The sequence below is a fragment of the Catharus ustulatus genome, chromosome 18 (genome assembly GCF_009819885.2).
Source record: "Catharus ustulatus isolate bCatUst1 chromosome 18, bCatUst1.pri.v2, whole genome shotgun sequence".
In the NCBI taxonomy this organism is placed as follows: domain Eukaryota; kingdom Metazoa; phylum Chordata; class Aves; order Passeriformes; family Turdidae; genus Catharus; species Catharus ustulatus.
This window is the reverse complement of record NC_046238.1, coordinates 4251795-4267931: the sequence shown is the minus strand read 5'-3', so window position 1 is coordinate 4267931 and position 16137 is coordinate 4251795. Positions and strand designations below refer to the sequence as shown.

Here is a 16137-nt window from a genome sequence, read left to right as displayed (position 1 = left end):
AATAAGGGAAACAGCATCAAAGCGGGCGCCCGCCCTCGGGCACTTACACTTGCGTGGCTCCAGCGCCTTGTTGGGGCAGGGGAGGTGCTGGGCTGGGGGGTTCTGCGTCCTCTGCAGGCAGGCCAGCATGGTCTGGGCTTCTCTGCGGGCGCTGCCGCCCCACACCCTGCGAGAGAGGAGACACACGGTGAGCCAGGGACCTGCCACCCCCTGCCACCACCCCCTGCCACCACCACCCGGCAGGAGCTCCCCAGCACTCAGTGCCTTCGCTCCTCCGGAGATAAACAACGAACTCTGAAAGCCTGAAATGAATAGGGATGTGTATAAAATAAATATGAAGGTCTCAGCGGGTGATTCGCGCTTCCTGCAGAGCTTTCCGCCCTTCCCACCGGGAACGCGGCGGTGCCAGACCGCTCTGCTGGCGTGCCAGCCGGTGCCTCCTGGCACGGAGTGACCCCGGCCAAGGCTGGGGAAAGGCGGTGTTAACATCCCACTCGGGGTCCCGGGATCTGTCGCCAGCTCCCAGCTGGCATCAAAATCTGCTCGGCAAAAGCTGGAGAGGTCAGGCCAAAGTTGTCGTCACCACGGCGCTGCTCATTGTACATCCCTCCCCAGCTGCTGCCGGGGCCCTGAGTTATAACCAGTTGCTGCTGACACCCTCCCACAGCTCTGGCTGGCGCAGGGAGTGATATTCCCACTCGGAGAGGGCAGGGAGACGTGGGCAGGAGCAGCAGAAAAGCAGGCGTGGTGCCCATCCACGTTTCAGCTCCTGGTTGAATGTTTATGGACGGCTGGGGGTCACAGCTGCACATCGTGGATGGGTGTCACTGCTGGGTACATCACTCCATCTTCTCCGTTGGGAGGGAATTGTGTCCTCCTGCAGCCATCTGAGATGTTTCCTGCATGTCCCAGTGCTGAGGGGAGTGATGAGGTGGCCTCAGGCACGTGGTGGCCTCGGGTAGGCACTGGCAGAGCCCATGACCATCAGAACCAGGAAACAAAACACGGATGGACGCTCCCCAAGCTGTGCCCAGGGCTCTCCAAGCTCTGCTGGTTTAAATGTCACCCTTCAAAACACCTTCAGCCACCATGGGCGCAGACAACGGGACCTGTGCTCGCTCCTGCTCTGTGCCCTCCAGCAGGGAGTGCCAGGCTCTGGGATAACCCCCAGCATGGGATCCATGCAGAGTGTCCATGCCTCAGCTGGGCTCATCAGGCTCAGGGGCTCACCCTGACTCCCCCAGCAAACCAGGGATAAGGAGATACTCAGCAAAAGGTGTGAGGAAGAAGAGGAGGAGGAGGAAGAGGAGGAGGAGGGGAGGAAGTCATCTAATACCGAGCAGGTGTCTGGAGAACCCAAATTGTGCTGTTTTCTCCTAATAATGAAGTATTCATGAGTAAAAGCCTTTTTCACTACTTTCTTAAGATACTAATTTCACAACAAGCGCCTTGTTACCATGCAATTATTCCAATCGTGCATTTCTCCCAGATTCCATCTGTCCTCGCGCTCTCTAAATGAAAGACAATCATGTAACCACCTTTCATTATTCACTATTTTACTTTCAGCAAAGGTACCCTGAAAGAAATGATTTCCTCTGAAAGGGACTTTTATTCAGTTTCAAAACCAATTTTCTCCTATTACTGTCTTAAAAAAAAAAAAGGAGGGGGGCAGGGAGGTGTTTTTATTTCATGCATTACATATCCTTTGTTAACGCAGCTCGCAGTAAAAGCAGCCGTATCCATTTTCTGGCTTCGATTTCTGGTAATTTTAAAATATGCCATTACAATCAGGCAGAAATTATACAATTTGAAAAGAGAATGAAGTGCTTCTTATTCAGAGCCTGAGCGCACTTGACTGCCAGGAGTTCTCCTCTCCCCGCCGGGACTCGGGGTTCATTACGCAGCCCCGCTCCTGGTGCCTCAACACCCGGATTTTCCATTACAGGAGCTGCCACCCTGACCTTGTCCCTGTCCCCGAGGGGTGGCCCTGGATCAAAGCACCCACAGCCGAGCAGGGGATGGGTGACAGCACTGGTTCCTGCTGTACCTGAGCCTGGGCTCCGCGGTGACCTCGGGGCTGGCGTCCTGCTGGGTGTCACCATCTGGCCGATTAGTGGCGGACGTCACCCGCTCCCTGCACCGAGGCAGCCCCTCGGGGGGGACACTGACCCGTGTCCCTGGCAGACACAGGTGGCGTGGGCGGCTCATGCTGCTGCCAGATGCGGATCAGGCCCCCGGTGGTCCCAGTGGCACACAGGGCTGAGAGCAAAGGGAAAGCATCCAGGGAGTCACCAAACTTAGGTGCAGGCACAGGGAGCGTGTGGATGCACCTGGCACAGGAGCTGAGGGTCCAGCAGGTCCCTGGGGACACCCCCATGCTGGCACAGGTTGTCCCCACCACCGCTCTGCCACGCACAGCCCAGCTCCCTCCTGGAGCCATCCCGACCCTGGGCACGGATCATCCTCGGCAGCAGGCGGGGGAGGCGCGGGAGCCACACGCCAAACCGAATAAAGGCACCGATTAATTCAGACCCTGCTGCTGCCCCCGTCTCCCGGCGTCTCGCAGCCGAGATGATTTTTCCGACAGCTACGCTGCGCCTCGCTCCACCTTCACAGGCACGCTCAGAACCGGCAAGGCTCCGGTGCCACGAGCCCAGAACAGCGTCCATCTGTCCACCCCGGCGCCCTGCCGGGAGCCCCAAGCCCCAGAAGGCCCGTGGGCGAGCGGGTGGGCGCCTGGCACAATGGGCATCTGTGCCACGGTGGCATTTCGCTAAAGCCGCTCCGAAAAGCCCCTGAATCAGCTGATGGGAATTGGGCGCTGGGCTGTCCAACGCTTAGCGCCGGCTTAGTTAGCTCCATCTGCATTTGAACTAATTCCAATCAGCAGGATCCGATTTAGTTCAAGCTGCTCTGGCTCTTTCGTGGCAGGGAAGGCAACACTCAGCAGTTTTGCTGGAACACCCCGAGTCCGCATGGCCTCTGCCCAGGTTGTGCCCATGGACCCCCATCATCCAGCACTGGGAGAGTCCCACCACCTTGGGGTGCCTTGGGGACATCTGGAGCAAGATCCCCCACATCCCACAGCTCTGGCATCATACAATCACAGAATGTTTTGGGCTGGAAGGGACATTAAAGCCCAGTCTGTTCCACTCCCTGCCATGCACAGGGATGCCTTCCACTGGACGGGCTGCTCCAAGCCCTGTCCAACCTGGCCTTGAACATTTCCAGGGAGTCACAACTGCATCCTTCCCCTCTCCCACCACTCCATCCTGCCCCACACCCAGCTAATCCATCTCGACATCACACTATTTATAAGCCCAAGGTCTTTGTGACTTTAATAAAAAACACCACCCTCTATGTCTAAAGCCCCAGTGATGGGAGGGTTTGGCACCTCCTCTGACATCAGCAGCTGATAAGTCGGGCTTATCTCCTCCGAGAGCCCTGCGAAGGTCCCTCCCGCGAGATAAGGCCAGCGCAGCTGTCGATAGAGGCTTTTGCAGGCGAGGATTTAGATAAAAGAAAATGTGACGGGAGGGGGGAGAAAAGAAAAAGGAACTTCTAAAGTCTCAGCCTGAAGTGGGTCTGTGTAGCTGCCGAGCTGTGGCAGGGCAGGGACGGTGAGGGACAAGGTCTTGGTCACCATCCAGGCTGTGGTGGAACAAATCCAGATCCTTCCCTGGGTGTTATTGGGGTGCAATCCCATAAAGAGGGGGTTTTTGGGGTTAGGAGAGGAAAGGGGGACAGGACCAGGAATCACACCACGGCTACGTCCCCCTTGGCTGCTAAAAGCCAGCACTGGGTTTGGCACAAGGACGGGAGGTGAGGGGTCACCCTGGCAGGGAGAGGCACAGGAGGCTCCTGACAGTGCCAGACAGACACACGGACAGTACAGGGCAAGGCCAAGGCTGGCAGTAACCAGAGAAACAAAGCAAAAGCCCTCACTGGCCCCTGGTGTGCAGAATACACCCAAAAGCACAACTGGGAACAGCCCTGTCCCTCATCCCTCCATGGATGGAGGAGAATCCAACCACACCAGCAGGGCGCTCCCCTTCCTCACAGCCCCAGGGACATCGGGGTTTGCTTTCACCACCCAGCCACTGCCACCACCACTGGTCCCAGGACACTGATTTCCCACCCAGGGGTGAGGGTGAGGAGGTGCCAGAGGAGGAAGGAATCCCCTCTGCACACAGTGGATGTTGTCCCCACTGCAGGGCGAGCAGGATTCCAGCTGCTGCTGCTGGGCACTGCCGTACCCATCTCCCATCCAGATTTAGGGTGCAGGGGATGCAGCGATGCCACAGCTCTGCCCTACATGAAGTGAGTACACAAAGGTGAACTATGGGGAGCATCAGGTACAATAAAACCCAAAGTTTGTCACCAAAGGTGCCGCTGGTCACCCCACGACCTTCCCTTGCCCGACCTTCCCTCATCCCGCCTGGCTAATCCGCTCCCCTCCGCGTGCTCCAGCCCCGGGCCTTTCAGGGGGCCCTGTTAATAATTAAATGTTAATCTAAAAAGCAATTTTAGCTGCAGTGCTGCAGATCTGGTTAGAGATTACATTAGCATGTAAGAGTCAAGGGTAATTTTCTCTAACCCCTCTTGTGATCTTTAAAACCCGCAGATCTTAAAGCAACACCAGCTCCTCTGATTAAAATTGGAAGCTGGGGTTTGCGACGGATAATGATGCTGGAAGTGATTATTTTGCTGCTCAGGGTCTCGCTGGGATGTGGGGACTGTGGGGGGCTGGGGGAGAGAGCCAGAGCAGCCAAGTGGCTTCTCCCAGCCCATGCTCTGTAGAAATGCTGGGAAGGTGTTGGAGTGAGCACTGGACCTGGTGCTGAGCAGAGCTGTGACACCCTGAGCATCCCCATTTCCCCCTTTTTTCTGGGCTGCTGTGACACCAGGATGGCACAGAGCCTACCAGCCATGGCACAGTGCCAGGGACAGAGTGGCACTGGACCAGGACCCTCACTGCTGGCATCCACAGCAGCATCTCGTGTCTCTCCCATCCCACTCAGAGATGAGGTTTCTGCTCTCGTGGCAGCTCCAAGGAGAAACCCCTTGGACTGTTCGAGTAAGTCAGCATCAAAAAACACCCCAGAATAACCTTTTGCTCACAAGCAGGGCCAAAGGAACTGGGACAGGGCATGGCAAATCACCTCCTGAGCAGTTCCAAAGACCCTATGGAAGAATACAGTATCAGATGCGTCCGTAACAATGGAATTTAAAAAAACCCAACAATTCAAGTGCTGTTGAGCATTTGCAGACGTCCCCGTGCAGGGCTCGGGCGGCCTGGTTAAATTTATGTGTCAGCTTTAAGGAGGCCTCTCATCAAATGAGCTATTTTGGGCAGAGATTAAAGATCTATTTTCGCTGCGAGCGGGAACAGCTCTCGAACAGGTTAATAATGATTCTGGAAAGCCAAGCACCCCGGAGCAGGAACCCAGAGCTTTGGGTGCTGTTGGAGGCTCCCCAAGCCTGGAGGGTGGGGGATCACAGTGCAGCATCCCCCCATCCTGCTGCCATCCCGCCGGGGAGGAAGGAGCCCCGCGCGCTGCGGCGGGCGCCGAGCAGCCGTGGGTAATTGGAAGTGGCAGACGCTGGCACGGCGCTGCCGAGAAGGTCATTACGTGGGACTGGGAACAAAATGCCAGGAGCGAGGGGGGAGCGGCCCCGCTAGCAAAGGTCAGGGCCCCGCTCGGGTGCCGTCGGTGTTTTTGGCAGGGCTCAGCCCTGGCTGCGTGCACCGAGGTCCCGGCAGGGCCAGCGCGCAGCGGGCGGGCAGGATCTGCCAGGTCCTGCCAGACCTGTACAGACGTGTCCCCTCAGATGTGCCACCAGCTCCTCAAAGCAAAACCTCACTGATCCACCACAGTTGTGCCTGTGCCTTCCTCCTGCACGTGGATTGGGAACAGGGGGTGGGGGGAGCTGCCTGTCATGGATGCTCAGGCTTTAGTCCCAGCCCCAGCACAGACCTGGGATCAACCAGCAGAAAAGTGGCTCCATCAAAAGCATTTTGGACCCCAACAAGCCAGGAGGCAACCTCAGCATGGGCAACCTCAGTATGGGCAACCTCACCACGGGCAACCTCACCACGGACACTCGCAGCATCCACACCTCCAGCTGAGACCCAACAAACTCAGCAGTGCAGGGACCAAAGCTCCCCATAACAGTTCCTGTCCCATCCTGGCTCGCTCCTGCCTCATCCCAAGGGTTTGATTGTCCCCTGCAGTGACAGTCCCTGTGCTCCCACGGCCACGGTGCCCCGTCCAGCTGCCCCACACTCGGCAGCCGGGCGCGCTCCGCTCCGTAATTACAGCCCCAAGTGCCGGAGCTGTGAAAGAATCTGACGAAGGAATCCAGGGTAGATCGCGCTGCTGAAATTACTATAATCAAAGGCTTTCACAAAGGCTTCAAATGCAACCAATTACCCTGAAAGGCGAGGCAAGAAAGAAAACAAATTAACATGTTTGCACAGAGCCTCGGCGCAGCGCACACATCGCCCCGCGCCGCCCTCGACCCCGGCCGGCCGCTGCTCTCCATCCTGGGTCCTGCTCCCCATCCCTGGCTACCCTCTCCTCCTCCCAGCTACCAGCTCCCCATCCCCACGGCTGGGCCCTATCACACATCCTGCAGCTGCACACAAAGGGGCTCTGTGCCCATCCCTCACCCTGCAGCCGCCCACTACCCGGCCGGCACACAAAAGCCCTGCCTGTGCCACGGCCGGCTCCGGCGCAGGCTCAGGGGCTTGCCAGGGTGGCCTGGGGAAACCTTCCTCACTCCCTCCCTCCTCCCCCAGGGCTGGAGGGGTCCCCAAGACAAGGGAAAGGAGGAGGGTCCTCAAAGGTACCCATTGAGCATCGCACACTGACCCCCCACCCTCCTTTCCTTACGTTCAACTTCGTCTGTGCTGCTGGTCTGGGGGAAAAAAAGGTGAAAAAAAAAAAATAAAAATCAACTTGTTCCTTTTAATATTTAACGCGAGTCCATCACCCTCAGTCTATTTGGTAACACAAAGCTCTGGAGATTTAAACCCTTCTCACCCGGAGAGATGGAAATGAATGGTGCTCTTTAATGAGCTGGTTCAGCAGAAAAGATAGATTTCCAAGATTACTGTAGGAATTCTTATAATTGATGTGTACTTTTGTAACAAGGATTATACCACCATCCGGCCAAGTAATTCCAGCTCTTCCCCCACTTCTCCCAAGCTCACCCTGCTTTTGGGGTTCCCTGGGAGCCAGACCAGGCTGTGCCCTTCTGGGGAGAAAGAACCAGGGGAAGCAAGGAAGAAAAAGACAAAAACTAAATAGGATTTTCTTATTTTGCCATAGACAACGCAGCCGCCAAATGGGAAAATAAGGCATCTCTCCAGATTTCTCTATTTGTTTTACAAATCCCTACTTTCCCCACCGATCGGAGGCCGGATGAGCCGCTGAATGCCGAGTAATTAAAAGGAACAGAGAACAATACTCAGCACTGCCGAAGAACACGGAGTTTCCCTCAGATGTTTATAGCAATTGTATGAAAATGTTCCAGGCGGGATGGGGAGAGCTGACAGCCGGGATTGGGAGCAGCCGAGATCGGAGCTGGCTGCCTCCCCCGCCTGATTGGCATTAATTGTGTGCGTTTGCAAAGCAGAACGGAAAGTCTGACACGAGCTGCGAGCCAACATTTCTTTCTAATAGTCTTAATGATTACGACGAGAGCTGATGATCATCGCGGGGTGTTAATAGCCCGGAGAGCGGCTCCCGGTGGGGACAAGCCGGGATGTCCCAGCCTGGCTCCTGCGGGTGGGCTGGGGTGTGATGGGATGAGCTCAAGTGGTCCCAGGCAGCCACACCATCGCCTGTCAGGCTGTAAAACTCTGACAAGGGGACAGGAAGGACACGGAGGTGACAGGAAGGACACGGAGGGGGACAGCAGGCTCCTGCTCCATCTCCAGGCTCTGTAACATCAGAGGGGTGGCTCCAGGGGTGGGGGCAACATCAGGAGGGAGAATGTCACCCACACTGAGCCCCCTGTGCAGCAGGAGTGTCCCCAGGCTGAAGGAAGCACTGGGCCACCCTGTGCCCAAAGCACAGCCCCATCCATCCCCAGCAGGTACCACCCTGGTGAGCGAGGAGAGAGACTGCAAAAACCCCACCGAACAGCAGAGCCCGTCATTAACAGCTGATTAATGGAACCCGAGTTTCCCTGACTCTTTGCAGGGCTGTTTTTCCCGATGTCCTTGAGTTTCACTGCTGCAGAGGCGAGCGGGAGCTGGGTGGGCTCGGGGAGCAGCACGGCACAGACGGAGCCAGACGTGCACAAAAACCCTGCACAGCCCTGGCCCGGGCAGGTTTACACGGGAGGAAAAATCGATGGCCATCGATCTGTAACACAAAGGGACCGTGGAGCTGGCAGACGGCAGGCGGCTGCCATCTGACCGGGGCTGCGCTGGGGACACGGCGAGGGTCACCTCGCTGACAGGGGACACGGCTCGGGGTCACATTGCCGGGGATGGGACACAGCCAGCACAGCACTGATGGCCACCTCACCTGCACCAGGTCCCCGAGGGCCACGTGCCACAAAGCCTCACAGCAGTGGCCAGGGTGTGTGGGTGGCCCTTGGCAGTGTCCTTGCCAGGACACGGCTGTCACCTGCTCAGCCTCCCCCAGCTGGATGGAGAGACGGCCCCAGCCCAGCTCTGAGCTGTTTGATTTGTTTTATCATCTGCACTGGCCAACAGATCACTCAGCTTTGGGTTTTCTGTGCTCACTTATAATTGTTCCCTGATGAAAAGAAATCGAGACTCAGTCCCTTTCTTCTTTCCCCCCTTCTTTCAAAAAAAAAAGTCTGTAAAGAAGAGCTATAAAAATGGCTTGTTATCTCACCTAGCTAGGCTCGGGCTGTATGTTATTGCTAATTGGGTATAACATCCTTGTCTTGTTCTGCTCTCTGAAGCTAAATCAAGAAAGCACCACTGCTGCGAACTAATTATATCTCTGGACTGCAGACTACAGCTTGTCTTCCCCTTTATTGAGTTAAAAAATGGTCACTAACCTTAATCTCTCATATTCCCAAGAATTAGGGCTGCTGGAAACCCACCACTTCCACCTGCATCCTGCTCTGAGCTGGGAAAGACAGAGCACATTGAGGGTTTGTGCTGCTCTGGGACACAGCCCTGAGGCAGATCCCAGAGCTGCCCATCCCTGTGGCATCCCGTGGCACTGTGACAACCACGGACACTGCTCAGTTCCCTGTGCCATGGAGACTTTCTCACACACAGCTCAGAGCCCTCCTGTGCTGCACACACTCAAAGCCTGGCTGTCTCTCCTCTGTATAGGAGACCTTAAGCTTCTTTCACTGGGATGTTTTTTAAATCAGTCCCCTCCAGCATTCCCAGGCTTGGCAAATGTGAACACGTGTGCAGAAAACGAGGAGAGCGGATGCTGCTCCAGCTCATTGATGTCAGCTCCCAGTCCCAGCCCAGGATGGACCCTCCTGGACCTGTTAAAGCTGCTGCTCACCCTCGGGTCCCCCACGGGAGCAGGGACACTGTGCCACTACAGGTGGCTGTGGATGAATCTTTCTGGTTACTGGCACAGCTGCACCCTCTGACACTGCAGCCGTGGCACAGACCCCAGCAGAGAGGACAACCAGAGCCATAAAAGACACTGAGATGAGCAGCCCTGTCCCTCCCTGTCCCAGCAACTCCCTCAGCACCAGCAACCTGGGGTCAGAAATACCAGCAGCAATGTGAGGCTGTGGGACAGGAACCGGAGCAGTGACACAAAGCTCAGCATCCAGACCTGCTCCATCTCCCTGCCCTGCTCCATCCCCCTGCCCTGCTCCATCTCCCTGCCCAGCTCCATCTCCCTGCCCTGCTCCATCCCCCTGCCCTGCTCCATCTTCCTGCCCTGCTCCATCCCCCTGCCCTGCTCCATCTCCTTTCCCTGCTCCATCCCCCTGCCCTGCTCCATCTCCTTTCCCTGCTCCATGTCCTTTCCCTGCTCCATCTCCCTGCCCTGCTCCATCTCTCTGCCCTGCTCCATCCTCCTGTTCCATCCCCCTGCCCGTGGGCACCCACCCATGCAGATGGTGTTACTTTCCAAAGGCAAAGTCAAACTCCAGCTCTCTCCGAGAGCCAAGAGCATCCCTTAAAAAAAACTGATACTTCCCTGACTATTAATTAACCTGAACCACTTAAAACTGCCTTCAATTTGTCAGGTTTAACTGCCAGCTCCTCTCGGTAAATCAAGCGTCGCGTGCAGATGGAGGCTGCGCGTGCGAGGCGGCGGCGAAGGAGGAGGCGGGGAGCACGGGGAGAGGGGCACCCTGTGCCACGCTCGCCATCCTGTCCCCTGAGAGCCCTGGGGATGATATTCACACCCCACAATTAGCCAGGGCACGGTATTAAACACACCAGGCAGGCAGGAGCAGGCAGGGCAGCCAGCGGGGCTCGGAGCACCCCACACCGCAGCCTTCCCGTCTCCCCCCACGGCGCCCTTGTCGTGCAGCCAAGGCTGAATTGGAAAGCAATATGAATATTTATCTCTGACAGTGAAATCTCCCTGCTGCAGGGTATTAAGGCTTTATTAGTGTGTGGTTACCAGCCACGCTAAGCCAGCCCCCGCTCTTGCCTGGAGCACAGAGAGATGACCTACAAGAGGCAGATGGCAAAGCCTTGGAGAGCCCCCCACGCCGGGATGTGCCGCATGAAAAGGGGGCTGTGCACCCCAGTCCCACGCAGGGAGGCACAGAGTCAAGGTCCCCCCACCAAAGCCCCCTCCTCACCCAGCACCAAACACCTCCCCAGGCTGAGGACGTCCCCCCACCCCTGCAGCGCGCGGCTCTCGCCGTTTTGGGTTAAAACGCTGATGTATTCTCTCTTTAGCAAAAGGAGTCCCAGGGGCTATAAAAACTCCCAGCAGGCTCCTGTCAGTCTCAGGTCATTAACTTTCTTTCATTGGGAGTTTGTTTACAGCCAGCCATAAATAGCGGCGCCCGCGCCGCTCGCTCGCCAGCGGGACAGGCTGGGATGGAATGGGTTGGGATGGGTTGGGATGAGGCTGCCTGTGCAGGGGGGCACAGCACCCCAGGCTCCGAGGTGTGGGGTCCAGCACTCGCTCTCCTCCATCAACTTTTCCCATGCCCCGCGTTTCCCTGCACCCATCCTGCTCAGCACAGCGCTGCCCACGGCACCGTGTGCCACGGAGCCACCTCAGCCCTGCAAATTGATGGGGTCACCTTGTGCACGGCCTGAGGGAGCCAGAACGTGCCTGCAGCTCAGTCCTGGCCTTTCCTGGAGGAGCAGAGGAAGGAGGCAGCTGGTTGGAGCTGTCCCTGTGTCCTGCCCCAAATCCAGCCCCACACTCACCCAGCCCAGCCCCTGTCACAAGCACCAACCTCAGTTCAGGACCTCTGCATGCTTGAGGTGACCCAGTCCCAGTGCACAGAGCCCTGAAAGGATCTCAAAACCCTCGTCTCAGCACTGCCTGCACCTCAGAGCTCTGCTTTTCCAATAGCACAGACAGAAACACGAAACTGAGCGTGCCACTGGCACGGCTAGCCCGGCGTGCCTGCCAGGATGATTCCCACACGTGGCTCCTCCGCAACCACACAGGGGACAATCCCAGAGCACTCACATCCTGCTGCCTGCCCAGGACAGCCACCCAGTGCCCCTAGCACGGGGAGCTCACCCTGCACCCTGCTGATGCCTCGGCAGCTCCAGTGAGCCACCCGGCCGGGATCCTGCTGGGTGCAGGGGCCCAGGGCTGGCACCTGGAGCTTTATTTGCCATGGCTGTGTGAACCCATCCCATGTGAACCCAGCTGGGGCTTCCATGGTTCCACAGGTACCCCCAGACACCATTTCCACAGGAATTCCCAGTAAAGTCCTGGCATGGGGGGCTCAAGCTGTCCCCTCCTGGTGCCACCCCCATCAGCACCATCAGCCCCACGCTGGCACAGATGGCTGGAGTGGGGACTTGGTGCCACAGCCCCCCGTGCCTCATCCCAGAGGGGGTTCCTGGGGGTCCAGCCGGCTCTGGCAGCAGCCAGGAGCCCACCTCGTGTTGCATTTCACGGGATGGCTGCAGGACCAGCACCACGCCAGTCTGTGCCCTGGGCTGAGGGATTAAACCCCAAACTCACACACGGCGACTTGTGCTCTTCCACCCATCCTTAGGTGACTTGCCAAAAATCCCAGCCTCATCCCTGCCGTGCCCCGCATCTATGGAAATATCTGTATTTTAACCCATACACTCGCCCAACCTGTAATCAGAGCAACACAAATAGCCCCTGCTTCCCATGTAAATTAAAAACACCCATTAGGCAGATTTCAAAAGATGTCAGTAGGCTTATAATTATACACGACATCCTTCCGAGATAAAAGCGATTACCGGGGATGCAAATCACTTAGCAACCAATCAGTGCCCCCAGAGTGCGGAGCACTGACCAGCCATCCATTTTCGCCTCGTCCTTTTATTCCCTGCATCGAGCAAATACAAACACAGATAAAGAGAGGCACAATAGCTCTTGACACGCAAATAGGTTAACATAATAAAGCCAGCTTTAGCCGGCTCACTCGAGGGAGAAAAGCAATTCTCAGGCAAGCAGGAGGTAATAAAACAGGGCTTTTGTGTTCCTGGCTCCCATTCTCACCCCTGCGCCAGCTTTGCTGCATTAGCTGATAGGCATCGTGGTTTGATTGAATTACCTTTCATGAATATTAGCTTTTTGAGGAATGCGCAGGCAGAAGAGAAAGAAGAAATGTCTTATTTTTGCATGCATGCGCCTGCTGCAGACGGACATGCGGCGGCACAGATGCCGGCGGGGGCCGGGAGAGGGGTCCCGGCAGGTGCAGCCCCCGGCCCACCCCGCCAGCTGCAGCATCCCCAGCCTTGGGGGGGTCACACACAACACTCCCTCCATCCCAGGATGAGACACCACCAACCCAGGAACACATATCCTGCTGTCCCCACATGGAGCCGTGGGGCCAGGAGACTTTCTGGCATCACCCTCCACGCTCAGCATCCCGCATCCCTGCCCGTGGAGGGGGCTGCGGTGGGCTGGCTCCCAACCACACATTCCCGAACCCACGGCTCCCCTGTGCCGCAGGATCACGCCGGAGAGGGAGCGGGGCTGCCCGGCTCCACCGCAGATTTTTCCCACACAAGTTGAGGCCACGCAGGAAACCCGCTCCAGGCGAAAATGAACTCCGCCGCCTGGCAGGGATGCAAACGGCCGGCACTAATGCCGCACGCACGGCGGGGAGCGCGGGGGCAGCTCGGGGACAGCGGCGGGCACAGGACACCCGGATCGGGGACACCACCCCCGTGGGGTCGTGAAGAGCGGGAGACCCTCGCTCCCAGAGCTTCCCCGGGCAGGGGAGCAGCCTGCAATTACAAACCAGCCCCAGGAGGGAAGGGGTTCATCCGCAGCCTGCTTAGCGACGGATGAATTTCAGGCTCAAATAGAACAGACAACCAGAGGGGCTAAAAAAACTAAGGCGACGTGGCCTCAGCAGCCTGGCAGCAGCCAGTCATGTCCTCATTGCATAGGCTTCCCTGCTCCAGCCTGAGGGTAAATATTCACACCGAGATATTCCGATTTTTACCGACACGCTTGGCTGAAACAGGGCCCAGCTCACAGCCGGTGCTGCTCCGGCATCGAGATCGTGCCCTGCTGGTACCGACCCTCAAACCAGCAGGAAAGCTGTTCCTGAAGCTGGGAAAACGAGCCGTGCTCACACAGCCAGGGAACGGCTTTCCCTTCCCCTGCTCCACACACAAGGTCAGCAGAAGGCATCGCGGAAAGAGCTTCCACCACTCTCCTTTCCTTCTCCTTCCACCGCGGTTTTGGGGCTGCCGGACCGACCGCACCCGGCTCACACCCAGCTCCCCTCACTGCCAACCCACTCCTCAAAGTTTTATGGATCCTTCCTAAGAAAAATCCCTCGCAGGATGCCCGGTGCCCTCTGTCAGGAGCATTTCTCGCCTCACTCCCCAGCACCACAGCCTGGGTGTGAGGGCTTTGCCAGCCCAGGTCGCACCAGAGCGATGCCCGCGCGTGTGGACACTGACCAGCGACATGTGCCCGGCACACCGGGCAGTCAAACCCCACCACAGGGGCAGAGAAGGTGCAAAACTGCCAAATCCCACTAAATTATCCCGAGAACGAGACACTGGACGCTCCTTGTTGAGAGAGGGGCCACGTGGCACTGTCCTGCAGTGGCCCAGGGCCACTCTGCCCTCCACCCGGGCAAGCTGCCTGCAGCCTCTGGACAAGAGCATCCCGAGCAGGAGGATGCACATATAAATATATACAAAAATATATATACACACATAAATACATATCCAAAACCTCCCTACGGAGATCACGACAACCAGAGCCGGGCAAACCACCACTGCCCCAATGCCAATGAATTCATCCCTCGGCAAACACCAAGCACGGCTGGAAAACTTTGCCACCGCCTCTCCTCAGAAATACCCCGCAGGGCAGGAGCCGAGCCCCGTTCGCAGCCGTGCCCTGCAGCGAGAGCTGTGCCGTGCTGCCGCCGGCTCGCTGCGTCCAGGCCCTGCCTCTCCAGCCATTAAATCTCCACGATGTGACGGCTCTCCCCGGAGCTGGATTGGGACGCTGGAGCTGAGCTGCTGGCACCGGCAACACCTCATTTCTGTCGGGGACCGAGCCGGAGAGGCGGCACAGCCCGTTCGTCCCCGGCTGGAGCCGGTGACCGCCCCGGTGGATGCCCAGCCGTGCTGCCCCGGAGCTCTCGGGGACCACGATGCCTCGTCCCCGGTGAATCGTATTCCCAGCGCCGATGGTCCAGACGATGCCACAGGGATGCTGGCTCCGCAGCGGAGCTTTTTCCAGCGGGGATTTTCCCCGGCAGAGCCTCCTGACCCGGCGGAGGCAGCCAGGGAGACGGGTGTTAAATAAACCATCGCTGGGTGGGTCCTTCTTCCCTCTCCTTTGTGACCGGCGGGATCCACACCAGGCGCGGGGTCCATGGCGGGGTCCTGCTCTGCCACCACCCGCTCCGGTGTCGCGGTGGGATCGGGCGCTTTCCTGCCCGGGATGGAGAAGAAAACCCTTTTTTTTTTTTTTTTTTTTTTCCTCCCCCGGTGAAAAGGGGCAGAAAAGGGTCGCAGCAAAGGCGGCAGCTCCCGGTCGGCTCCCGCTGGAAGTGTCTCAGCTTTCCTCCTGGAGGCACCCGTGGATATTTTATTTCCACTTATGAGCCAGGCGACCCAAAAAGCCATACAAAAAAAATCAAAAATCGGATGGGAAAAAAAACCAATCAAAAAACCAAAAAAACCCCCAAAAGTTGTTCCCGATCCTCTCCGGTAGCGACGGGCAAGCCGGGCCCCGGCAGCGACGGCTCCGCGGGCACCACCGGGCACCGCGCTGCGGCGGCACCGCCTCCGCTGCGCTCCGGGAGCCGGCGGAGCCCCCCGCTCCCCGCGCCCACGCCCGGTAACCCCCCCGACCTCCCCGGTGCCCGGACCCCCGTTACCGTCAGAGCTGGATCCGGGCCGGCTGCGGGCGCTGCGTTGCGGGGCCGCCCCCCCCGGGCCGCGCAGCAGCAGCGGCGGCGCCCGCCCGGCCCCGCGCCCCGCCGGCGGCCCGCCCCGCCCCGTGCGCGGCCAGCGTGCGGGTCCCGGCGCTCGGCCCCGGGGGGCACGGCGGGGGGCAACGCCGGGAGGGTTGGGGGGGTGGGGGGGGGGTGAGGGAGGAAGAGCAAAAATATCCGGGGAGAGATTAAAAAAAAAATAATAATAATAAAAATAAATTAACCCCAAATCCACCCGGCGCGGCTAAGCTGGAGCGGCGCGGCGACCCCGGGGGGCATCACACCGCGGCTTGCCCCGGTTCCTTTGTGCGGCGGCGGTCGGTGCCCGGCGGGGCGGGGCGGGGGGGGTGGCGGGGGTGTCGCGGGGGGCAGCGGCGGCGGCTCAGCGCTCCATGGCGGCGGCGGCGGCGGGCGGGGGTCGCGGCGGGCGGGGCGGGGCGGGGGGCGCTGGCGGGGCGGCCCCGGCTCGCGGCTCCCGCCCGGCGCGCGGCTGCGGCGGCTCTGAGCGCCCCGCGCGGGGCCCGGCGGCCGCACGCGGCTCGGCCCCGCCCCCGGCGCGTTGCCATGGACACGGCG

General features: G+C 58.7%; 1 protein-coding gene across 3 annotated transcripts in view; it reads right to left on the bottom strand.

The window, feature by feature from the left end:
• Positions 1 to 15886, bottom strand: part of FAM222A (family with sequence similarity 222 member A) — a 28736-nt gene extending 12850 nt beyond the window's left edge. Inside the window, exons 1-2 of one of the 3 annotated variants that reach the window (XM_033075624.2) lie at positions 15786 to 15886; positions 48 to 166 (exon numbers count right to left, since the gene is read on the bottom strand). In XM_033075624.2, the coding sequence (XP_032931515.1) occupies positions 48 to 129 (82 nt within the window). In that variant the 5' untranslated portion in view covers positions 130 to 166; positions 15786 to 15886. Of the gene's footprint in view, positions 1 to 47; positions 9843 to 15504; positions 15563 to 15785 lie in introns of those variants that run through there. The other 2 variants (XM_033075623.2, XM_033075622.2) reach the window with 2 other exon arrangements.
• Positions 15887 to 16137: the final 251 nt, after the last annotated feature.